This window comes from Lampris incognitus, chromosome 17 (assembly GCF_029633865.1).
Source record: "Lampris incognitus isolate fLamInc1 chromosome 17, fLamInc1.hap2, whole genome shotgun sequence".
Lineage (NCBI taxonomy): Eukaryota > Metazoa > Chordata > Actinopteri > Lampriformes > Lampridae > Lampris > Lampris incognitus.
Genome location: NC_079227.1, coordinates 8535662 through 8560925, shown reverse-complemented (window position 1 = coordinate 8560925; position 25264 = coordinate 8535662). Strand labels below are relative to the sequence as shown.

General features: G+C 47.2%; 2 protein-coding genes across 2 annotated transcripts in view; one reads left to right on the top strand and one right to left on the bottom strand.

The window, feature by feature from the left end:
* Positions 1-17039: 17039 nt before the first annotated feature.
* LOC130127803 (cytochrome c oxidase assembly protein COX19) lies at positions 17040-20728 on the bottom strand. The gene is made up of 3 exons (XM_056297526.1): positions 20567-20728; positions 19590-19701; positions 17040-18394 (listed from the first exon to the last, which is right to left on the bottom strand). Exons 1-3 carry the CDS (start codon positions 20646-20648, stop codon positions 18301-18303), a joined length of 288 nt encoding a protein of 95 aa, XP_056153501.1. The 5' UTR covers positions 20649-20728; the 3' UTR covers positions 17040-18300.
* Positions 20729-23752: 3024 nt separating this feature from the next.
* LOC130127618 (arf-GAP with dual PH domain-containing protein 1) overlaps positions 23753-25264 on the top strand; it is a 43340-nt gene continuing 41828 nt past the window's right edge. The window contains exon 1 of the mRNA XM_056297304.1: positions 23753-24005. Within this exon, the coding sequence (XP_056153279.1) occupies positions 23915-24005 (91 nt within the window). The 5' untranslated portion in view covers positions 23753-23914. The remainder of the gene's footprint in view (positions 24006-25264) is intronic.

The following is a 25264-nucleotide window of genomic DNA, read 5'->3' as shown; positions in this document are numbered from 1 at the left end:
TCATACACACACACACACACACACACACACACACACACAGAAATTTGCACATACTCTTGTACATGCATGAGATCTGAATACACAAGAGCTCCTAATCTTACACACACACACACACACACACACACACACACTAACACTTCTCTAGACGACTACTGTTGGTAAAATGTGTCACATGTTTTGAACATCTTGCATGGGTTTAGGAATTTAAAATAAATATAGCAAAATGCTGGTTATTTAATTCTGCCCAGGACTATAAACTGCAGGAGAGGATAAAGGAATGTTGGATTCACACACACACACACACACACACACACACACACACACACACACACACACACACACACACACGTAAGCACATATACCTACGTACTAAACACTTAAGCTGTGCTCCACCAAGTGAAAATAGTTATAATTTGTGAGGACGCAAGCACATAAACAAGCTTATGCAAGGGTGCACAAACAAACCGCACATCAGGAACACACACAAAGACCGACACACACACACACACACACACATACACACACTCCTTACACAAGTGGACATGTTACTCAGAGCTCCAGAAGTTACAACTAAACTATGCCCCATGTGTGTGTTTGACTTGGCGTCTGACTAGAGGGGCTTGCTGCTGCAGGGGAGAGCAACACACAAGTTATTAAACGACCCACATTCCAATCGCACACTTCAACTGGAATCCATAGAGAGACAGAAAGAGCGAGAGAGAGATGGTAGAGAGAGAGATGTGTGTGTCTGTCTGTGTGTGTGTGAGAGAGAAGAGCGAGAGAGTGAGAGAGAGATATGTGTGTGTGTGTGTGTCAGAGAGAGAGAGAGAGGAGCGAGAGAGACATTAGAGAGAGAGATGTAAGTGTGTGTGTGCGTGAGAGAGATAGTGAGAGAGAGAGAGAGAGAGAGAGAGAGAGAGAGAGAGAGAGAGAGAGAGAGAGAGAGAGAGAGAGAGAGAGAGAGAGAGAGAGAGAGAGAGAGAGAGAGAGAGAGAGAGAGAGAGAGAGAGAGAGAGAGAGAGAGAGAGAGAGAGAGCAATAGTGGGGTGATGAAGTGGGGAGGGAAGATCTGGGGTGGGAGAAATGATAGTACTATGGTAATAATAATTTGCTGAAAGTTTGTTAGTCTTTAAAACACTCCGAGGGGCTCCACATATATTTACACACCAGTCCAGTCTCAGAGAAACACATCTGTACACAACTTAATTTCAGGTCCCATAGTAAGCTGACCGCCAACGTATTGAAGGATGTAACCACAGAGGTCGACTCAGATGCATCTTTAACCCCAATTTACACTCAACACAGATTATAGAGCCTAACAACCGGCCTCCAACATCTTCACCCTGACCTTAACCACACCAAACCCAGACCTAAAAACCCTCTCTAACCAAATACCTAAACATGACCATCTCTGATCTCATAGCGCTAAAGCTGATGATCAAAGCAGATGTCCTCAACTGCCTCCTCATTCATCGATTGGCCAAAATGCACTGCATGCAGATGAGAGAGCGTGATTCGATAAGTTGATATGGAGTTTCATGACGCCAGACGTATGTAAACGGTAAATGGACTGCATTTATATGGTGCTTTTCCAGTCTACCGACCACTCAGACTGCTTTACAGTGTAGGCCTGACATTCAACCGTTCACACACACATTCACACACTGATGGTGGAGGTTGCCATGCAAGGCACCAACCTGCTCATCAGGAGCAGTTAGGGGGTTCAGTGTCTTGCTCAAGGACACTTCGACACACTCTCTGGAAGAGCCGGGGATCGAACCAGCGACCTTCCGATTACTAGACGACCTGCTCTACCTCCTGAGCCACGCTGTGTAATGTATGTGTATTCTCATCACAAAGTGGCATAGTCACATCTGGCCCTGTGAGACTGGTTGACATTTATGCATGTGACAGAATATAAGCCACCAATGTACTCTGGGAAATGAAAATAAGATGTATTTGATTTTTTGGCCCGAGACTCGGTTGGTACAAACAGTTGGTGGTACTGAAGGCCATACTTCTGCTGAGTCCATAATATTATCAATGAAAGGGGATATCAATGACTCAACAATATTCACACACCAAGATAGACTCCAAACTAACCGCTGAACCACACTACCACAACCTTTATTGTCCAGATGCTTAGATACTGTATTTTATCATCCCATTCATTCATTCCAAACCGCTTATCCTTACTCAGGGTCGCAGGGATGCTGGAGCCTATCCCAGCAGTCATTAAGCGGCAGGCGAGGAGACATCCTGGACAAGCCGCCAGTCCATCACAGGGCCCACACACACACACACGTTCACACCTATGGACAATTTTAGTACGGCCGAGTCGCCTGACCTGCATGTCTTTGGACTGTGGGAGGAAACCGGAACACCGGAAGGAAATCCACGCAGACACAGGGAGAACATGCAAACTCCACACAGAGGACGACCTGGGATGACCCCAAAGGTTGGACTACCCCGGGGCTCGGACCCAGGACCTTCTTGGCTGTGAGGCAACTGCGCTAACCGCTGAATTTTTCAGCCAGTTTCAATTATCTTAACATTTTTTATATAATCAAGCCACTGTTTATTTAATTTAACATACCTTTTGGTGCTCTCCACACCTGGTGCCACAATCTTCTGAGTGGCCCTAAATCGTCCCTGTTTTACGGTGGTTTGGTGACGTGGTGGGTAAACGGTCTTCTTCCTTATCATACTACCCCAACACCTGCCACAGGGTGATGATGTGGCCACACTCTTCTCCAGTCAAGGTGAGACGGTGGTCTCTGAGGCAAACCAGAAACATTGCCAAGTCCTGCATGGCTCCATAACCCCCGATATTGTCAGGTCCAACAGAATCCTAAAATAAAAGATAATTTTAGAACTTTTGACAACAGCAATGAATACTATTAATCCGATGAGAGCACAGCCAACATAATCCAGATTTTGTTTACAAACATGTTAAAGATGAGCTGTACAAAATATTTGGTAACACATTACTTAAGACAGCTGTGTATACTGTATCAGTTATATTCAGTCATGATCACCTTGTTATGTCGATTTCATATTATGCTCTGTCTATGTATATTTTTCCAGCAGGCTAAAAATGTCGGATAACATCCCAAAATTACTATGAGTCAGAAGTAACGCATTATAAGGGAGTGATACAACAGTACAACAAATACTATTGTAGCATATATACTATTTATAGTAAATACAAATTATAATGGTATTGTGGCGATACACAATTGAGGGTAGATTCACCAGGGGCTGCTGCTCCTTTAAGGCAGACGTTCAGAGTGCTGACGTAGGCACTGCTTAGAGTTTCCGGGGTGGAGCCATGTCGGCGGCAGCCTAGCGGTTAGCTGGTTGCCAGGAGAGATTGTGCTGTATCGGTGTCGTTTTGTGTGGCGAGTGAACGGAAGTGACTCGACTCGATCTCTCCGTCTCCTCATTCCTGCACTCCCACAGTATAATATGCTTATGTGTCCCAACAAGGATCCACTCCCACAGGCATAATTTACAGTTGCAACTTCATGCACGTTTCCAAACGTTTACTTCAAAATATAACGCCAAACTACTGCAAAAAAACACCAAAATGCAAACCCAAAACTAATCAGCTCATCAGGTGACAGCAGCCACAGATCAAGTCAAGTCATTTGTATAGCCCCATATCACAAATTACAAATTTGCCTCAAGGGGCTTTACAGCAGCACAACATCCTGTACTTAGACCCTCGAAACAGATAAGAAACAACTCCCTAAAAAAAAAAACTTTAAAAGGGAGAAAAAATAGGAAGAAACCTTAGGGAGAGCAACAGAGGACAAAATCTCTCTCCCCACACGGACAACGTACACACAATTTACATAATACAACATTGAAAGAGGATAACCGAATTATGATGGAATTATAAACTATATGACGAATATGATGAGAAGAATGCCAAGCAGGGTCCAGGCGCATTTTCTAACTAACTAACTAACAAACTAATTAACTAACACTAATTTTCTAATTATTTCCAACTAACTAACGGCAGTCTACTTGGCTAGCTTAATGAAATATTGCTGTATACAGTGACGGGACAGGTAGCATTAACACTAGTTTTTAACATCACTGAGCCACAGGTTAACAGGTTATTCATTAAACATATATATATTTGCCAATATATTTGTATTGACAATAACTATAAAGGATTGATTTACCTTTGAAATGTTGTTAATAAGTGAGGCAAACGTACGTTGTCGTTATCGCCAACCGGTCAATTCTTGGCAATTGTCGGCGCGGTTGCTGGGGGAAACCTTGGCAGCGTAGCAATACGAGCGCTGATTGGCTGATTTGTCACTACCAGGAGTTAATCGGACGCAATTGGTCAATTCTTGGCCGGTTGAAAGCGTGGTAGCGATACGAGCGCTGATTGGCGGAAAGCACGCCGTTCCCATCCACTACCACAAATCGGATGATCCGCTGTGGCGACCCCTAATGGGAGCAGCCGAAAATAGTATTGTTTTGAAACATAATCAGAGCTGTTCTTATTGAACGAATCATGCAAATTAGTTCCCTTGTTTGACCTGTGTACGGAGTGGCGCTGCCCGTGGACTACAGTACCCATAACCCCCTGCTCAACCGCACAGGCGATCGCCACCTACTGGCTTGCCTGTAATATTACAGTAATACCGGATCCGGTAACGCAATTTCGCCCTTAAATCGGCAGCGGCATCGAAATTCGTCCTCTGGCGTGGGGCCGTGCACACTACACGCACTCAGGGATTACCCTCTCCTGAGAACCAAGGCCACGTATCGTCAGATGACCGCCGGCCCTGGCTTTATTGGAAGATAACCTAGTGTAACCGGTTGTTTTCTTGCCCGGTGCGGGATTCGATACGGGTGTACTGCGCCACAAGGCGACATCGCTAACCGCTCGGCTAAAGGGTCAGACCCATCAGCTAGGCTCCAGTGGTTCTCAACCTTTTTGGGGTCCTGGACCCCCTGCGTATTTTTGATCTACCCTGAGGACCCCTCCACCTGATCTTGGGGGAGGGGGGTTGCAATTTGATAGAAACAGTAGAAACTGCATTTTAAATTACATTATAGCATTTATTCACTCTTTGGGGCAAAAATAAGAGCTTTCAGTTGTAACTTAGATATAGTTAACAAAACAGAATTCTTATGCAGTAACTTTCAGATATATGTAACAAAACAGAATATGTATTCAGTAACTTTCAGATATAGGTAACAACAGAATTTTTATGCAGTAACTTTTAACAATGCAAACGGGAGCGAGATCTCTTATTAAAATACAATAAATTACCCTTGTGAAACAGATGTAATTAGAGAAAAAAGTCCTGTTACCCTTTATAGTTTAGGTAGATAAAGGTCTCAGTCACATTTGAGTAAAATAATCCTATTTCTATAAATGTCATAGGATCTTTTTTTTAAAGATATTTTATTTTCACGGACCCCTTGCAATTACACCACGGACCACTAGGGGTCCGCGGACCCCCGGTTGAGGGTCCGCGGACTGAGCTAGGGGCTAACGTGTCTTATTAGTAGTTTACAGTCGTCACCCTCCCCGGTAGCGCGCTCTCGCGCTTTGTTATTCCCGCGCTCCGAAGAGACTTCTGAGGATCTGCACCAATGTAAGCGGTTAATTTCTTGCCCGGTGCGGGATTCGATATGCGGTGTACCGCACCACAAGGCGACATCACTGACCGCTCGGCTAAAGGGTCAGACCCGTTAGCTAGGGGGCTAACGTGTCTTATTAGTCGTTTACACTTTCCTCATGTTCGCTTGCTGCTTTCGTTTTGGTTCCTTCTGTTTGCTACCTTGGAATATAGGTTGTGCGTGCGATCTTTCTCTCACTAACTCTTTTGCCTCCATCTTATCACACTTATTACACTCTGCGCCATCTTGTCTGCGCAATTTCGCGCAGCCCTTCCCTCACAAACACCTCCTCCTTTTTTATTGCGCGTCACTGAGGCAGCCTGAGTTGGCGCTTCATATTCATACTGAACATTAAGAGTATTACCTCATTCCTGCCGGCGGACAGTCAATATCTAAATTATGTTTAATGTCATTATTGCCCCTCCGAGGTTGTGTTTTCTGGATAAACTGCTGTGTAATTTATCAAATCCCTGTGTAAATTATGCTGTGTGATTTATGTAATGAACGGATTAACTACAATGAATAGAATTACTCATTATAATAAATGTCCAACTTGTGCAATGAGGATGCATGGTACTCTCATTAAAGTTCAGATGTGCACGTGCATGTAGGCACGTGCATTCACATGTGCTGTGTGTGTATGGATAAATGGACGGATTTATGAGTCTATGCACAGTCATGTGTGTGTATTTGTGTCTTTCTGCATGTGTGTATGCTGCAAGGGCTTAGGTTTGGTTTCAATATTGGTAGTGACATTTTTTAAACGTTTGTTTGAAACTAATAATTGTAATGCGCGCGTGTGTGTGTGTGTGTGTGTGTGTGTGTGTGTGTGTGTGTGTGTGTGTGTGTGTGTGTGTGTGTGTGTGTGTGTGTGTGTGTGTGTGAAAGAGAGATTTTGTAAAACTTTTGCTTTATTCAATGTATATTTGCTTGTATAATTTGTCCAAAACTGGACTTTTATGGGACTACACCAAGATGGCGCCGCAGACGGCAACCTCGGTTCTGCGCTCTGCGGTGCTTCTTCTGTTTTTGCTTACTTGTTTAGTTTCCAGCTCTCCCTCTCTGATCACATTCAGCAGGGGGAGAACTTTTAAACCTCCAACTATCCACTAGTCAGACTTTTTCTGCCATTTTTCATTGAACCGGAAAGTTTTACCAAGCTTTTAGTTGGAGGAGCAGCAGCTCTGTATGGGCTTCGCCGGACCAGTGAATCAGAGCTAATGGGGAAAAAACAGGGAGGCGAAATCTGATTCTATATAAACGAAGGTTGGTGTACAGATGTCACAGTGTTGAAGAAATCATGCAGCCCTCACTTAGAGACCATTTTCACTGACTGTAAGCCATTTTATTCACCGCAGGAGTTTTCATCATTTATTCTGGCTTGTGTCTATATTCCACCTCAGGCCTGTGTTAGTGAGGCATTACAACACCTGGCTGACCAGATAATAAACATGGAGCACAAACATCCAGACTCCCCTCTCATTATCCTTGGGGATTTTAACAGAGCAAACCTCAGCCACTAAATACCAAAATACAGACAGCACATTAAATGTCCCACAAGGGACAAAACCACACTGGATCATTGCTACACAATATTAAAGGACGCCTGTTGCCTTGTCCAGCTTTGGGACTCTGTGATCACTGTCTGATTAATCTTCTCCCAACCTACAGGCAGAAACTAAAATCTGCAAAGCCTGTGGTTAAAACTATGAGGAGATGGACTAACGAGTCAAAACTGGAGCATCAGGCCTGCTTTGACTGCACTGACTGGAGTGTTTTTGAGGCTGCATCTACAGACCTGGGTGAAATTACTGACACTGTGACTCAACTCAGACATTATACAACCAACTGTACCCCCTGCCATCATCCCTCTTCTCCCCCCTGACTCCCCACCAGCACTGATGGTCTGTGAAGAGGATGTGTGTCCGCTCCTCCAGAGACAGAAGTTCAGGAAGACACCAGGCCCGGACAGTGTGTCAACTTCCTGTCTGAAAGTCTGCTCAGACCAGCTGGCCCCCATCTTCACACGGCTCTTCAACAGATTACTAGAGCTGTGTAAAGTCCCCTCCTGCTTCAAATGCTCCACTATTATCCCTGCCCCAAGAAATCCTCCATCAATGGACTGAACGACCAAAGGCCCATCACCCTGACATGTCTGTGGTCACGAAGCCGTTCCAGAGACTGGTGTTGACCCATCTGAAGGACATCACAGGCCCCGTACTGGACCCCCTGCAATTTGCCTACCGGGCAAATAGGTCAGTGGATGATGCAGTCAACATGAGACAGCACCACATCCTGCAGCATCTCAACTCCCCAAGAATGTACTCAAGGATCCTGTTTGTGGACTTCAGCTCATGTTCAACACCGTCATCCCAGAAGTCCTGCTCACCAAACTCACGCTGCTCACTGTCCCCACCTCCATCTATCAGTAGATCGCAAACTTCTCAACAGACAGGAAGCAGCAGGTGAGGCTGGAGAAAATCACAACCAGCACCCAGAGAGTCAGTACTGGGGGCCCCCCAGGGATGTATGTGCTCCCCACAACTCTTTTCCCTCTACACCGACAACTGCACCTCAGGAGACCTGTCTGTTCAACTCCTGAAATTTGCAGATGACACTACAGTCATCAGCCAGACAGAGATGAGTCTGCATACAGATAGTAGGTCGAACAGCTGGCCCTGTGGTGCGATCACAACAACCTGGAGCTGAGTAGGCTCAAAACTGTGGTAATGACGGTGGACTTCCAAGAGGAGCCCCCCAACAACGCTCCCCTCCCCACCATACTCAACAGCACTGTGTCAGCTGTGGATTCCTTCCGGTGTCTGGGTTCTAGAGTCTCTCAGGACCTGAAGAGGGAGTTCAACATCAAAACAGTCATCAAAAAGGCCCAGCAGAGGATGTACTTCCTGCGCCAGCTCAGGAAATACAACCTGCCTCAGGACTGTTGATCCAGTTTTACACTGCAGTCATCGAGTCTGTTCTCTGCACATCCATCATTGTCTTGTTTGGATCGGCCACCAAACAGGACAGGAACAGACTACAACGGACAGTCAGGTCTGCAGACAAGATTATTGGTGCCGACCTGCCCACCATCCAGGACCTGTACACCTCCAGAGTCAGGAAACTGGCAGGGAAAATAACTGCATACCCCTCACAACCTGTTCCAACGTCTCCCCTCTAGTAGGCGCTACAGATCACTACACGAAAACCACCAGCCACAGGAACAGTTTCTTCCCCCTTGCCGTCACACTTTTGAACAGCTAACTCACTGCGGTGCTGTCCAATAACCCTGGAACACTATAATACCCACTGTATCTACAAATCATATAGTATATTTATTTTTGTCTGAAATACAAATGTGCAATATATTTCATTCACTGCTGTATATCAGAAAAGGCTGTATATTGTACATAAAAAAGAAAAAAAATCCACCAGGTATATGTATATCTTCTTTTACTTCTGTTGGCTGCTCCCGCTAGGGCTCGCCACAGCGGACCCTCCATTTTCACCTCTTCCTGTCCTCTGTGTCTTCCTCTGTCACGCCAGCCACCACATCCATAAACCTCCTCTTTGGCTTTCCTCTTTTCCTCTTGCCTGCCAGCTCCATATTCAGCATCCTTCTCCCAATATACCCAGCATCTCTCCTCCACACATGTCCAAACCATCTCAGTCTCGCCTCTCTTGCTTTGTCTCCGAACCGTCCAACCTGAGCTGTCCCTCTAATATACTCGTTCCTAATCCTGTCCTTCTTCGTCACTCCCAACGAAAATCTTAGCATGTTCAATTCTGCCACCTCCAGCTCCACCTCCTGTTTTTTCATCAGTGCCACCATCTCTAAACCATGCAACATAGCTGGTCTCACAACCATCTTGTAAACCTTCCCTTTCACTCTTGCTGGTACCCTTCTATCGCAAATAACACCTGACACTCTTCTCCGCCTACTCCACCCTGTCTGTACTCTCTTCTTCACTCCCCGTTACTTTGAACAGTTGACCCCAAGTATTTAAACCCATCCACCTTCGTCACCTCTACTCCTTGCATCCTTGCCATTTCACTGCCCTCCGTCTCATTCACACATAGGTATTCCATCTTGCTCCTACTGACTGTCATTCCTCTTCTCTCCAGTGCATACCTCCACCTCTCCAGGCTCTCCTCAACCTGCACCCTACTCTCACTACAGATCACAATTTCAGCCACAAACATCACGGTCCATGGAGACTCCTGTCTGATCTCGTCCGCCAACCTGTCCATCACCATTGCAAACAAGAAAGAGCTCAGAGCCGATCCTTGAGTAATCCCACCTACACCTTGAACCCATCTGTCATTCCAACCGCACACCTCACCACTGTCACACCACCCTCATACGTATCCTGCACCACTCTTCCATACTTCTCTACCACTCCCGACTTCCTCATACAATACCGCACCCCCTCTCTCGGCACCCTGTCATATGCTTTCTCTAAATCCACAAAGACACAATCTAACTCCTTCTGACCTTCTCTATACGTCTCCAGCAACATCCTCAAAGCAAACATTGCATCTGTAGTGCTCTTTCTTGGCATGAAACCATACTGCTGCTCGCTAATAACCTAGCTTCCACTACTCTTTCAACTTTATACCGCTGTACACCAACTATATGTATATAAAGTAACTTTTTTTTAATCGTTTAATATCTATCTCAGCACTCCTTGCACTCTTCATTTTTTTTGCACTCTTTCTTGTTTACACTTAACAGAAACGGTTTAACCCGTATATAGTCATTCCTTGTCTATATTCCTGAAGATTGCTGTGGTGTTATTCTGTGTAAGTACATCGAAAGCCACTAATCTGGAGCAAAGTCCATGGACAGGCAAACATATTTGGCCAATAAAGACAATTCTGATTCTGATTTTTTGTGCCTCTGATTTTAAATAATTGTATGCAGACCCACAACCTGCAAGAAAGTAAGGTATACTTAGTGTTAATGCAGTTCCAGTTAGTTTTCCATGGTTGCACTACTTGCACTTGTGAACTGAATTTCAGTGGGCTTTACTTGGATGTTCTGCCTCCATCTGATGAGAGGGCAGGGAACCATAGAACTTAGCCAACAAGCTATGCTGTCTGATATTCTAAATGTGTAGTACGACCATGTCTATGTACCTCGAAGAAGAGTAAAAAAAAAACAACGTCTCATTAAGCTGCTGCCAACTGCCTCTCCTCCAGTCTGCTCTACTGATGATCTACTCGATAGCGGGGATTCCTGTCGGGAATAAAATGATAAACAGGCACAGATGGAGACAAAGAAAGCCTCCCTAAACTAAACCAACCCATGAAATTTCACTTTCTCGTGTACTTCCAGTTCAGTTGGCTATTAAGGCACCTTAGATCCTGGAGCTGTATGGAAACGGATGATCCGCTGTGGCGACCCCTAACAGTAGTAGTAGTAGTAGTAGTAGTAGTAGTAGTAGATCCTGTAGCTCTAGCTCCCTCTCATTCAATCCGTTCTCTTTGCCTACTTGATTGAGGCATTTCCTGCAACAGATAAAATGATGTATTCTTGATGAAGCCACAGCAATGACCAAAGTTTAAGGCTATCTTAAATGCAGCTCAAACACTTCCACCATTATCTATATTTCAACCAACTCACTATCCATGAGACCTCACTTGAGATCGTGTGGCTCCACCTGCCTCTCCACTCTCTGTTCTGCCCTCGCTGGCACCAGGACATCCCCGATAAAATGATGTGGGACATCCACAAACAAATTAATTGGGTTTGTGACGGCTAAACGGTATTGATTTTAAATAACATTACACAAGTAATAGATGTCAAAGATGATATTGGTTGCTAAGCTAATCATTACAAGGCATTCTTTTGCCCCCCCCCCCTTTTTGTTCTCCCCAATTGGACCCGGCCAATTACCCCACTCTTCTGAGCTGTCCCACTCACTGCTCCACCCCCTGTGCCGATCCGGGGAGGGCTGCAGACTACCACATACCTCCTCCGATACATGTAGAGTCGCCAGCCACTTCTTTTCCCCTGACAGTGAGGCATTTCGCCAGGGGGACGTAGCGCGTGGGAGGATCACGCTATTCCCCCCAGTCCCCCCCCTCCCCGAACAGGTGCCCCGACCAACCAGAGGAGGCGCTTGGCATGCTAGCCAAGTTCGTACTTACGCTTGAGCGTTTTGCCGTAATACTATTACAATAAAACGTTGGTTGATGACGTTAAAATCATGTTCAAACAACGAACACTCCAGACATGAGCTCGGTCACCTGCCGGGTCAGGCGGGTGGCCGAGGGGATGAAACGGTGCATAAATATTTTCCCTGAGACTGGACTCATTCGTCAATATGTTGGTTTGGAGCCCCTTGGAGGGTGATAAGGAAAATGTTTAACTTTCAGCAACAGTACTATTACCATATAGTACTATCATTTCTCCCTCCCCAAATCTTCCCACACCCCCCCACCCCGCGCCCCTATTTCAAAATAGGCCAAATCCACAGATAACCCGTGAAACGCGCGACTCGGCGCAGACCAAACGCTGATGGATGGGAGTGGTTGTGGGGGTAAATTGACCAAATACTGGTAGGAACGATTCAGTAGCCCCTTGACCTTGGTAGGGATACACCCCTGCGGCCCACACCCAAGTCTACGCCCACGGTGTGTTGTATGATACTGCCACACACAGCAAGCACAGCAAATGTCAACACATAATGCAACACGAAGTGGCTCATGCTGCGCTCACTGTAAAATGTCCCACTCTTTCCCCCCGTCTCCCCTCGCCGCCCTGCCTGGGGTTGGACGATATCTCCAGTTTATATGACCGTACCACAAGGCAAAGGCAGCGAAGCGATCCACTCTCGGTGCCGCTGCAGAAAACGTCTAAACAAACGACACGTGAACACCTAAAAACATGGCCGAATATCCACACGTCGGCGTGGCACGCTGACGTGGGGGGGGGGGGTTTGTGGGGGGGGGGTTTGTTTTACGACGGCCTTCGCAGTGTGCCGGGGCCACTGAAACTCTTGAGTCAGTCTCAACTTAGGACGTCAACGGCCAAGCTATGGCGCAAGAGGGAAACCGCATTAGCGAGGTGCCGCGAGAGGGGAACAGTGCAGGTGAGAGGGAGGGAGACGAGGCTCTCAAAAGACAGACTGTTAGTCGCTGTTTGGGGCCCCCGGGGACCCATAACAGTACGTGTGTGGTGAGATAGAGACGGACGGACGGACAGACAGAAACGGTGACAGAAACCAGTCGGCAAAGGCCCTTTTGGGGCGACCGTACATCACACAGCAGAACCGGTATCACAGCAGGCCTTGGTTAATGATATCTGTGTGTGTGTGTGTGTGTGTGTGTGTGTGTGCACGAGTGGAGTGAACAGGGAGCTGTGGACTGGTCTCTTTCATGTTTGTTATTCTAGCACGTTGTATACCCCCCCCTTCCTCCTCCTCCTCCTCCTCCTCCCAACTCTGTTCTCCTTCTTGATGTTATATAATTAGATCCATCCATCCCAATTAGGAGGTGTCACAGTTTGTTGTGGTGTGGAGGCTTGGAGAAGGGATAATGTCTGTTTGTGTTTATGTGTGTGTGTGTGTGTGTGTGTGTGTCTGTGTGTGTGTCTGTGTGCGTGTGTTCTGAGCTGAAGCTTTGGATGTTCCAGAGAGCTGTGCAAACACGCATACTAAAGGCTCTCACATCCGAGCACACCCCCATACATGTGTAGTGTACACGGCCTACATCTACATGTGTTTGCACACCGTCACTTGTGCACATTCATCGCTAACACACACACATGCACGTGCATGCACACACACACACACACATGCACGTGCACGCACACACACACACACTTGCAAATGCACACGCATCTAACAGATCAATTACCCGCCCATCGCTAACACATGCTGCAGGAGTGTGTTTTTGTTTTGGGAGGAAGAGGGGGTTAATTGCTTGCACTCTTCAATCGGAAACATCTTTCCACCGCGCCCCATCCCATCCGCCCCTCTCTCTCCTGTCCCAATCAGCTCCGCCGGGACGAGGGAGTTTTTTTTTTTTTACAAGGGGTTTTAATAACCAAAGACAGCCGATAATTAATTTAGGCCAACCCGTTTGCAGAAATACCCACGAAGGGCTTGTCCAACAAACCCCCCACGTGTCTCGGGGGGAGGCTTTCGCCCAGGAACCTTCCGGGTTATCTCGTCATGGCGGTGTGGAGGACCCCAGAAGGTTCCTCGCCGTACTAATTTTTCTTTCTTCATTCAGAGCGTGGGCTAATGGAGGGAGGAGGGAGGAGGAAGACGGGGATGAAGAGGAGATGAGGGGGTTAACTCCCAGAGAGCCTCAATAGAGACCAGCTGCAGGGTGCTGGGCACGGGCCAGGGAACGTTCCAGATGGATAGAGAGAAGAACGGGGACCCCCTAGAGAGGAGGAACCAGAGGAGAGGAGATGCGAGGGAGGACGGGGGGGGGGGGACACGCGAGATAAAACAGAGACTGGGAGAGCGAGTCGGGGAGGGAAGGAGATGTGCATGATAGAAGGAGGGAGAAGAACTTACCAGAAAAGGTGAGGGTTCAAGGAAAGAAAGGGGGGTGGGGGGGTGCCAAAGAAACAGAAAACCTCCATCGATATTTGATTTGGATGAAGGTTTAAGACGCCGGGAGCAAGAGGAAGAATCGACACACGTGACACACTCATGTCAACTATGCAACAACAACAACACAGTTAGATCCATAATCCATATCCATGATGATTTACTTCGGAAAAGGAAACGTGACCGACAGCACGCAGCACGGACACGTCAATCTGTGGCCAGCAGACTCCCAACAGGAGCCAGGCGGCATTGTGGGAACGGGTTATGGGGCGAAGCATTGTGGGTAGTTAAGCAAACAGGCGGCAGGCTGGTTCCCCCGAATGATTTATGATTTGTAGGTCATTCGGTTGTCAGTAGCTCTGGCTGCGAGAGGCGGCCAGCGCAGGAACGCTCTTACATAAACAACCAACCACACCTTCCCTTACTGGAATACAAAAAAAAAAAAAAAAACTGGGTCATTATCTCGCTACGAAGAGGCACACGAAAGCAGGATTTCATCATCACCTTGATCGTGAAAAAACAAAACAAGAGTTCCCCCCTGTTTGAGGGGAGGCGTGATGGACAGCCAGCTCGAGGCCTCATCAGCACGTTTGTCACGGCAGATGGGGAGGAGAAGGGTTAAAACCCCCCCCCCCCGGGGTGTAAATCTAGTCCGGTCTAACGCTGCGTGGATGGGACGCCGTCGGGAGTTGCTGTGGCCTTCGGCGGCCTCTCATCGGGACATATCCTCCGCCGCCTTCACGGTCTCTCTCTCTGGGCAAGTGCACCGCGAGAGGAGGGAGGACTGACTTTAAACAGACTTTCGTGGAGCGTTGCTGCCCCCATGTGAACCGGTATGGGGAGGCTTATGACACGAGTGGTGTTGGCCCGGCTCATAGATGGCTGACAAAGGGAAAAATCTGGACCTTTGACCCCTACGGAGAGGGGGTCCGGGGGCTGTGGGGGCATCTAAGCTGGCATGGTTTAGGTCCACTTGACCCCTCAGAGTGAAGGGTCACTGCAAACCAATACAAAGGTATTCTGAGAGACCACTTGTATCCTATGATGAGACGTCTCTATCCCGATGGGAGTGGTCTCCTTCGAGGATGACCACGCCCCCATCCGCAGGGCACGAGGGGTCACTGGATGGTCGGATGAACATGATGTAGATCACATGCTACGGGCTTCACAGTCACCACATCTCAACCCGGCTGAACACCTATGGGAGATTGTGGACCCACGTGTCAGACGGCGCTCTCCACCGCCATCATCGAAACGCCACTGAGGGAAGGTCTTGTGGAGGAGTGGTGTCCATCCCTCCAGTAGAGTTCAGAGACCTGTAGAGTCCATGACCAGGAGCACCGGAGCTGTTCTGGAGGCTGGTGGTGGACCAACACCTTACTACGACACTTGATCCGGGGGCGGCATGGATCAGGAGGTAGAGCGGGTCGTCTAGAAGGTCGCTGGTTCGATCCCCGGCTCCTCCAGAGAGTGTGTCGACGTGTCCTTGAGCAAGACACCGAACCCCCAACTGCTCCCGATGAGCAGGTTGGTGCCTTACATGGCAGCCTCCTCCACCAGTGTGCAGCGAAGATACCAGTGCTTCCTTGTCCTTATGGGTGGAGCCCATATTCTCTCTCTTCCGATTTAATCCATTTCTCTTTCTATTTCATCATTCTGTTATACCTTCTACACTTTTTCTTTTATTAAGGTTTACAATTTTGTCTTTTATTCATGCATTTATTCTCTCTGTCATTACCCTGTTGATCTGTGCACTTCCACTTAAGGTAAAGTGCATTTTCATGTACAAAATGTGCTGCATCTCTAATGATTGATTGATTGATCTGAAATGGTTGCCTTGCTTACTGTTATGGTATCTAGCGAGCCACCCGTTTTCCCGGCTGATGTCAGTAAGAGGTGAGAGGTCTCACTTCAAACTGTGCAGCAATTGTGGAAAAATTATTTCTTTCTCAACTCTGTTCCTCACCGAGCAGCATGTGGTTCACCAAAGAAAGTCGGTATGATATATAAAGTTTTACTGGCACACGTTAATACATACACAAGAAAGGCTAACGTGAGGCCACACAGCAGTGTCCCGCTGTGCCCTCATGTCTAACGTGATCACATGACAGCCCATAACTGCATCGCTCTGTGATCATGCTGTGTTATACCGAAGTCGTGTAAAATGCACCACACCTTTTATTTCCATTCACTTGTTTTTAACCTCTGTCCCTTCTTAAAGAGGCCCATCTAGGGACAAGGGTTGAAAAGTAGAGTGAGTTATACACAGTCCATCTGATGATAGTCTGTTCAATCTGTCAGTCTGTTTGTAGCTACGCTTTCAAACCATAAAACATGAAATAAGGGCGTCCGGGTGGCATGGCGGTCTATTCCGTTGCCTGCCAACACGGGGATCGCCAGTTCGAATCCCCGCGTTACCTCCGGCTTGGTCGGGCGTCCCTACAGACACAATTGGCCGTGTCTGCGGGTGGGAAGCCGGATGTGGGTATGTGTCCTAGTCGCTGCACTAGCGCCTCCTCTGGGAACTGGGGGGAATAGCGTGATCCTCCCACGCGCTACGTCCCCCTGGTGAAACTCCTCACTGTCAGGTGAGAAGAAGCGGCTGGCGACTCCACATGTATGGGAGGAGGCACGTGGTAGTCTGCAGCCCTCCCCGGATCAGCAGAGGGGGTGGGGCAGTGACCGGGATGGCTGGAAAGAGTGGGGTTATTGGACAGGTACAATTGGGGAGAGAAAAAAAAGGGGGGGGGGTCCAAAAAAAATAAAATGACGGCGCTTAAACATTTTGGTTGAGGCCAAGAGTCCCCAGTCTTTTTCGCCCGCTTTGGGGAAAAAAATCTTTTATTCCTCCATGTGAACAAAAACGTACACAGATCTGAGATAAGTTAATAATAATAATAATAAAAAGAACTTCTACTTTGCAATAACCCATTTCAGCCACTAGACGGCTACAAATACCCCACAGTGGGAACACCAGCTTAAACACTAAACTAGTCTATATCTTAAGCTACATGTAATGTGTTTGCCCACGCACACATATGCACACTGCTTAAGTTTCAATAGATTATCAATTATCGATCATCTAGTTTCATATTTAGTGTGTTATGTAATGGATAAAGTCATGTCTAGAGCTCGTCCTCATTTTGTCACGTGAGTGCAAGCACTGAGTATTACAGTTAAGAGGGCAGCCTTGCATTTTGTTATCACATTGTTTATGTGTGCACATGTGTTTTTGGCGGTGGGTGTCTACACAGTTTTCCCTTCTGTATCCCCAAAACTGATTTTCAGAAAGCAAATGGACACAGCCAGCTGCTTTAACTGTAACTGATTAATAGCTGTCCCCTACATCTTTGAAATTGTGATGCCACTGACGCACAAAAAAATTAAAGTGCTCCATATCACAGATGGATTTTATCTGCCTAAATAAGCTTTACTGTATCATCAGTACAAGACCGAAACAAAACACACACACACACAACCTACAAAATTGACACTTTACACACAAGGCATAGTTCAATTAAAAAAATACTGATATGCCGAAAAACAGCAGTTTCATATATTATTCAATAGATATTTATTTTATGTACACACAGTAGTCAAAAGGCAAGGCTGAATGATGTGGTCTCTACCCTCACACACAGACCGGCTTCTCTAGGAATGGGCCTGAAGTTTGAACTCGGCACTCCGAAGATCTCTGACACAAAATGTCCAAGCTTGGGCCTGGTCTCGTAAAAGAAAGTTGCTCTTTAACCCTACGGAAGGGACCTGCAGTATTTTTAGGTTTGGTTGCAAATGAGATTTGGGGTTTTATCGCTCCTTTTAGGTCAGAGGACTACAAAAGGAACAGAGAATATCCTCAGGAGATAACTGCATTTTCAGAAATCTTCCCCAATATTTTGGCTAGGCCAAAAACACTTGAAGTTGAAAGCGGATTAAAAAGTTTAACACCATTGTCTCAGTTTCAAACTCTGAGCAAACCTGTGTAGGACGCCGCTGTTCCAACATAGATTGAAAACTATGCTGAGTACACACCGACAGCGTCGCTGCGTGGCTGTAATGCGGTTATTAGTGTGCTGGTTCATGGTTTGGTGTCCTTGCTCTCCTGGCTGGGTGGTTGATCCATCAAGTCCTTGAATCCCAGTTTCTCCAGTGGCTCCCTGGCCATCAGGTGACTGCCAGTGGACACAAAGAGAAGAGAAGACAAAGGCATGGATAGATTAAACTTCTACAGTTGTCACTCGTCTTTTAAGACAGCAGCCGTCATCTAATGAAACCCCGACATGGATTAAAAGTGAGAGGATTGGAATATTGTTAATTCTGTGTACAGAACAATTCTTAAATAACGTCAACAAAAAGACTTTGATGTATCTGTTCGTTGAAATGGGTGGCACGGTGGTGCAGAGGGTAGCACGGTCGCGTCACAGCAAGAAGGTCCCGGGTTCGAACCCTAGGGTTGTCCAACCTTGGGGGTCATCCAAGGTCATCCTCTGTGTGGAGTTGACTTGTTCTCCCCATGTCCACATGGGTTTCCTCCGGGTGCTCCAGTTTCCTCCCACAATCCAAAGACATGTAGGTCAGGTGAATCGGCCGTACTAAATTGTCGCTAGGTGTGAATGTGTCGGTCCTGATCTGGACTGGCGGCCTGTCCAGGGTGTCTCCCCGTCTGCCGCCCAGTGACTGCTGGGTTAGACTCCAGCATCCCATGACCCCGATTGGGATAAGTGGCTTGGATAATGGCTGGATGGATGTTTGTTGAAATCAGCACACAATAAAACAAGCCAAGATTTCTTTTTCATATGTTATGAAAGAAAAGTACAGGGTTCTGACTCTTTTAACAAATCATTCTCCAGGACTTTTCAAGGACAATATCCATGACTTTTGCTTGGATATACATGATAGGCACTGCTCACAGGTCATATTATTCAGTATTAACTATCAGTGGAAGCCTCGACATTTTCCAAACGGACTGTGTAACTTGTAGCTGCTCACTAAGCACACCACCCAAACCTCAAGTGCTGATGTGACATCTCAGTGGCGTTATGGCCCAAACTACGCCATCTGAGCTAAGAATTATGCTAAAATGTGCCAGTCTCAGCTGGTAAAAATGTGTTTTTACGACTCAACTTTACAATAACCCATTAACTCAATAACATTCCCTGCGCATTTCGTCAATTCTACTCACTTTCAAGTTTTCCAGGATGGGTGGGAGCCCTGAAGTAGTACACTTATGCTGTCCCAAACTAGACTCATTGACTCATTATGTGAAAGTTTGTTACGTTTCATATTATTCCAAGAAATACAGTGATGTTCACACAGTCCTCTGTAAAGATGATCATTCACAGATATTATGAACCGTGTAAAACTCACTTATCCATTCGGCATTGAAGGTATTCTTTGGACTGGAGGCGGCATTTGGAGTTGTCAAAGCTGCTGTCTCTCAGGCATTTCATGAAGTTCTCTTTGAAAGCTTTGCACTCTCCTGGAATAGAAACCAGGCATTAGACAAGCAAGCAAGCCCAAGTCATACACTGACTGTGATGGGTTACTGAGCTACTGTAACCTAGTTTAAAAGTTTTGATATCTGCCCCTGGTGGAGAGAATACGGTGGCCGAGGGAGCCGAACTGCAACTTCAGAAAACACAAGCAGACGAGGGAAGCTGAGCAAACTGAGGAGAGGCATGCATGGGAGAAAGCATGTGCATCAACTGGACAACACATCCACTGCAAATCAACACTGACCAAACGCTGTTTAATTTATGTTGATTTGTGTTCACTCTGCACCCTGCATTTATCATACCTTTGTATGCATTGTTCACAATTTCCGGTTTAGTGCTCTACATTTTCCAATTCAATTGCCAGTAATTTACTTAGTAGTAGGTCATAGTGTTGATTTGTGCAGCTGCAAGGATACAATGTCGCTCCCAGAATTAGTGAAATAGCTTCATTCAATGAAACAGGTACATCTCTGTGTATCTCTCCATCTACTTAAAAGCCCTAATTTGTGCCATAGACCAGTGTTTCTCAACCCAGTCCTCAAGGACCCCCTATCCTGCATATTTTCTTTGCAACCCTGAATAGGTACCTGTTTGTAGTTATTCAACCAATCAGCAATGAATTTTGTCAGACGTTGCACACCTTGCATAATTAAGTGCTGCGAGATGATTGGTCGAGTAAGCACAAGCAGGGCTACCTATGCGGGGTTACAATGAGAATCTGCAGGATAGGGGGTTCCGCGAGGACTGGGTTGAGAAACACTGTCATAGACGCCATACCCCGTGGCAGCCGGGCGTTATTCCACCTGGACGGGCCCACGGACGGGCTGGTCCGGCCGTGTCCGCACTTACCGAAGTGGTCCAGTGGGAAAGAGCCTTTGTCCGGAGGCCGCGGCCTAAACGACTTGTTTCCGAAATTCATGGCGGTCGACATAATGACTTTAAACGACTTTTACCTGCCGCGTCTTACAAAATCCTCCCGAGCCCCTTTCCTCTACGGCGCCCGGCGGAGCAACGCCGTCGCGGAGAGATGACGATTTCTGTTGCCCTTCGCCGCGCAAGGCGTTAGCAATCGATCTCGAAGAGCGGATCGATCCTGTTTTCGGTCATCTCCGTTTAACGGTTGATAGATTTTCGGCGGAAAACAAAAAAAACGATGCTCAACTCTTAACAAAACTGTCATGGACGCCCTCCACATGGATTCCTTCAAGATTTTGGTAAAACCCGGGATCCCAAATCATATTTGAAGATAGGAAACGTACTGAGGCAACGTCAAATGATTATGGCCACCTCACACCATGGGCAAGCTCATACTACATCATGCTGCTGCAGCTGGACAAGAGCCACCTAAAAACGGGGGGGGGGGGTGTATTTAGGATCTGTCCAAAATCTGATTTTAATACACAGAACGTTTTGCTCTGTGTCTCTTTTAAATCCATTCCTACGTATTCAGTTCATAACCGTTTCTTGCATGAATTAAGCTACATTCGGAGTAAGGCTTAATTGGCCAAATATGCGTTATAGATACAAGGAATCACTCGTTGGTGGTCTGCAGCTTTCATTGTACTTAACATTCACGATCCATCCATCCATCCACACATACATACAAGGTGGTCTGCAGCTTTCATTGTACTTAACATTCACGATCCATCCATCCATCCATCCATCCATCCATCCATCCACACATATACATACAAGGTGGTCTGCAGCTTTCATTGTACTTAACATTCATGATCCATCCATCCATCCACACATACATACAAGGTGGTCTGCAGCTTTCATTGTACTTAATATTCATGATCCATCCATCCATCCATCCACACATACATACAAGGTGGTCTGCAGCTTTCATTGTAGTTAATATTCATGATCCATCCAGCCATCCACACATACATACAAGGTGGTCTGCAACTTTCATTGTACTTAATATTCATGATCCATCCATCCATCCACACATACATACAGTGGTGTGAAAAAGTGTTTGCCCCCTTCCTGATTTCTTATTTTTTTGCATGTTTGTCACACTTAAATGTTTCAGATCATCAAACAAGTTTAAATATTAGACAAAGATAACACAAGTAAACACAAAATGCAGTTTTTTAATGAAGGTGTTTATTATTAAGGGAAAAGAAAAATCCAAACCTACATGGCCCTGTGTGAAAAAGTGATTGCCCCCCCCCCCATTAAAACATAAATTAAGTGTGGTTTATCACATCTTTGGAAAGCTGAGTTCAATTTCTCTAGCCATACCCAGGCCTGATTACTGCCACACCTCTTCTCCATCAAGAAATCACTTAAATAGGACCTGCCTGACAAAGTGAAGTAGACCAAAAGATCCTCAAAACTAGATATCATGCTGCGATCCAGAGAAATTCAGGAACAAATGAGAAACAAAGTAATTGAAATCTATCAGTCTGGAAAAGGTTATAAAGCCATTTCTAAAGCTTTGGGACTCCAGCGAACCACAGTGAGAGCCATTATCCACAAATGGCGAAAACATGGAACAGTGGTGAACCTTCCCAGGAGTGGCCGGCCGACCAATTTACCCCAAGAGCGCAGCGACGACTCATCCAAGAGGTCACAAAAGACCCCACAACAACATCCAAAGAACTGCAGGCCTCACTTGCCTTACTTAAGGTTAGTGTTCATGACCACCATAAGAAAGAGACTGGGCAAAAATGGCCCGCATGGCAGAGTTCCAAGACGAAAACCACTGCTGAGCAAAAAGAACATAAAGGCTCGTCTCAGTTTTGCCAGAAAACATCTTGATGATCCCCAAGACTTTTGGGAAAATACTCTGTGGACTGACGAGACAAAAGTTGAACTTTTTGGAAGGTGTGTGTCCCATTACATCTGGCGTAAAAGTAACACAGCATTCAGAAAAGGAACATCATACCAACAGTAAAATATGGTGGTGGTAGTGTGATGGTCTGGGGCTGTTTTGCTGCTTCAGGAGCTGGAAGACTTGCTGTGGTAAATGGAACCATGAATTCTGCTGTCTACCAAAAAATCCTGGAGGAGAATGTCCGGCCATCTGTTCGTGACCTCAAGCTGAAGCGCACTTGGGTTCTGCAGCAGGACAATGATCCAAAACACACCAGCAAGTCCACCTCTGAATGGCTTAAGAAAAACAAAATGAAGACTTTGGAGTGGCCTAGTCAAAGTCCTGACGTGAATCCGATTGAGATGCTGTGGCATGACCTTAAAAAGGCGGTTCATGCTCGAAAACCCTCCAATATGGCTGAATTACAACAATTCTGCAAAGACGAGTGGGCCAAAACTCCTCCACAGCGCTGTAAAAGACTCATTGCCAGTTATCGCAAACGCTTGATTGCAGTTGTTGCTGCTAAGGGTGGCCCAACCAGTTATTAGGTTTAGGGGGCAATCACTTTTTCACACAGGGCCATGTAGCTTTGGATTTTTTCCCCCCTTAATAATAAAAACCATTTAAAAACTGCATTTTGTGTTTAGTTGTGTTATGTTTGTCTAATATTTAAATTTGTTTGACGATCTGAAACATTTAAGTGTGACAAACATGCAAAAGAATAAGAAATCAGGAAGGGGGCAAACACTTTTTCACACCACTGTACACGGTGGTCTGCAGCTTTCATTATACTTGACGTTCATGATCCATCCATCCATCCATACCATACATAAGTATACATACATACAGCAGCAGTTCAAAATAGCATTCACGTAAACCACAGTGGTGTGAAGTTAAAATGGGTTATTTTGTAAAATAGCAATATCATGTAAGCGTGTCCCTTTTTAAACCTCATTTAAGGCACGCCTTTTTCCTGCACGGACGAGTGGGTGCAGTACTGCAAAACACCACTAGAGTGCTTTCATCACGAGAGTCAGGCGACGGAGGGGGAGCGGCTAATTGTATGAGCTTGTAGTCAACGAGACGCGGTAATACAGCCATCAGAGAGAGGGAGAGAGAGAGAGAGAGAGAGAGAGAGAGAGAGAGAGAGAGAGAGAGAGAGAGAGAAAGAAAGAGAGAGAGAGAGAGAGAGAGAGAGATCCCCGCTCATTTAGTGTTACGCTGTGTGAATCTTCCCCCCCCCCTCCCTCTCCATTTCTGCGGGTAGGTGACAAGGGGGGGAGAACGGCACAGTCGCTGGAGTCCGCGGTGGGCGTCCTCGGTGGCAGCGTCTCATCCCGGCGAGGTGTTCGACCGACCGACCGACCGACTTAACGATGGCCTCGGAGCCCGAGGGGAATAGCCGGCTCCTGCAGGACGTGCTGGCCAGACCCGGCAACGATAAGTGCGCCGACTGCGGCAACCCAGGTAGGAAAGAAACGCAACCCCCCCCCCGCTCCCCCCCGCCCGGCAGTTTGACTGACGGGATGAGGCGCCACCTCGTCTCGCGTGCATGTGCGTCGCTCAGCCGAGCCGCGGCACCTGCCGCGATGATGAGCTGCGCCTGTTTCAGATGACACGAGTCACGCGTAGGAGTCGGAATCCTCCCCTGTGTGTTGTCTCTAGCCTATAATCGCTGGAATTTGCCTTGTGTTTCCACGTCACACAATGGACCGTAACCCCCCCCCTCCACCTCCCCCCCCCCCGAAACAGCCGGCGAAACGTGACAACATAGGTAAAGAATTGCAGTGTCGCAAGAATCACAGCGGACGGGCAGGCTGGACCGAACTCTGGACCTGAGCGGGGAGAAACACCGTCATGGCTCCACCGCTGCAGAGGGCAAAAACCACACGACCTGTGTTGCACGGCCACGCCACGCCGTGCCATGCCGTGCCACGCCACGCCACGCCATGCCGTGCCATGCCATGCCACGCCAAGCCATGCCATGCCGTGCCATGCCATGCCACGCCAAGCCATGCCATGCCGTGCCGTGCCACCTAACACGACTTGTGTTGAGTCAGCCGTCTATACAAGCTGCTTTAGTCACCCCCTAACTGCTGCTGGTGTGGTGTGATGCGTGATGTGTGTATGTTTGTGAGCCTCCCTCTCTCTCTCTCCCTCTCCCTCTTTCTCCCTCTCTCTTCCTCTCTCTCTCTCTCTCCCTCCCTCTCTCTCGCTCCCTCTCTCTCGCTCCCTCTCTCTCTCCCTCCCTCTCTCTCCCTCTCTCTCTCTCTCCCTCTCTCTCCCTCTCTCTCCCTCCCTCTCTCCCTCTCTCTCTCTCTCTCTCTCTCTCCCTCTCTCTCTCTCCCCCCCTCTCTCTCCCTCTCTCTCTCCCTCCCTCTCTCCCTCTCTCTCCCTCTCTCTCTCCCTCTCTCTCTCTCTCCCTCCCTCCCTCTCTCTCTCCCTCTCTCTCTCCCCCCCCCTCTCTCTCCCCCCCCCTCTCTCTCTCTCCCTCTCTCTCTCTCTCGCTTCCTCTCCCTCTCTCTCTCCCCCTCTCTCTCTCTCCCTCTCTCTCTCTCTCTCTTCCTCTCCCTCTCTCTCCCTCCCTCCCTCTCTCTCGCTCTCTCTCTCTCTCTCGCTCTCCCTCTCTCTCCCCCCCCTCTCTCTCCCCCTCTCCCTCGTTGTGTGTGTGCGCGTGCGTGCGTTTGCTTCGGTCAGATATTATCACGTCTAACACAGTCAGCATC

What these genes read in the sequence shown, in the direction of transcription:
- LOC130127803 (XM_056297526.1), bottom strand. Translation starts at nt 20,648, where the DNA reads ATGTCGACCGCCATGAATTTCGGAAACAAGTCGTTTAGGCCGCGGCCT. An exon ending in TTTCCCACTGGACCACTTCG is followed by an intron (nt 19,702 to 20,566) that starts GTAAGTGCGGAC and finishes TTTCTATTCCAG; the next exon opens with GAGAGTGCAAAGCTTTCAAA. An exon ending in CTTCAATGCCGAATGGATAA is followed by an intron (nt 18,395 to 19,589) that starts GTGAGTTTTACA and finishes GTCCACTGGCAG; the next exon opens with TCACCTGATGGCCAGGGAGC.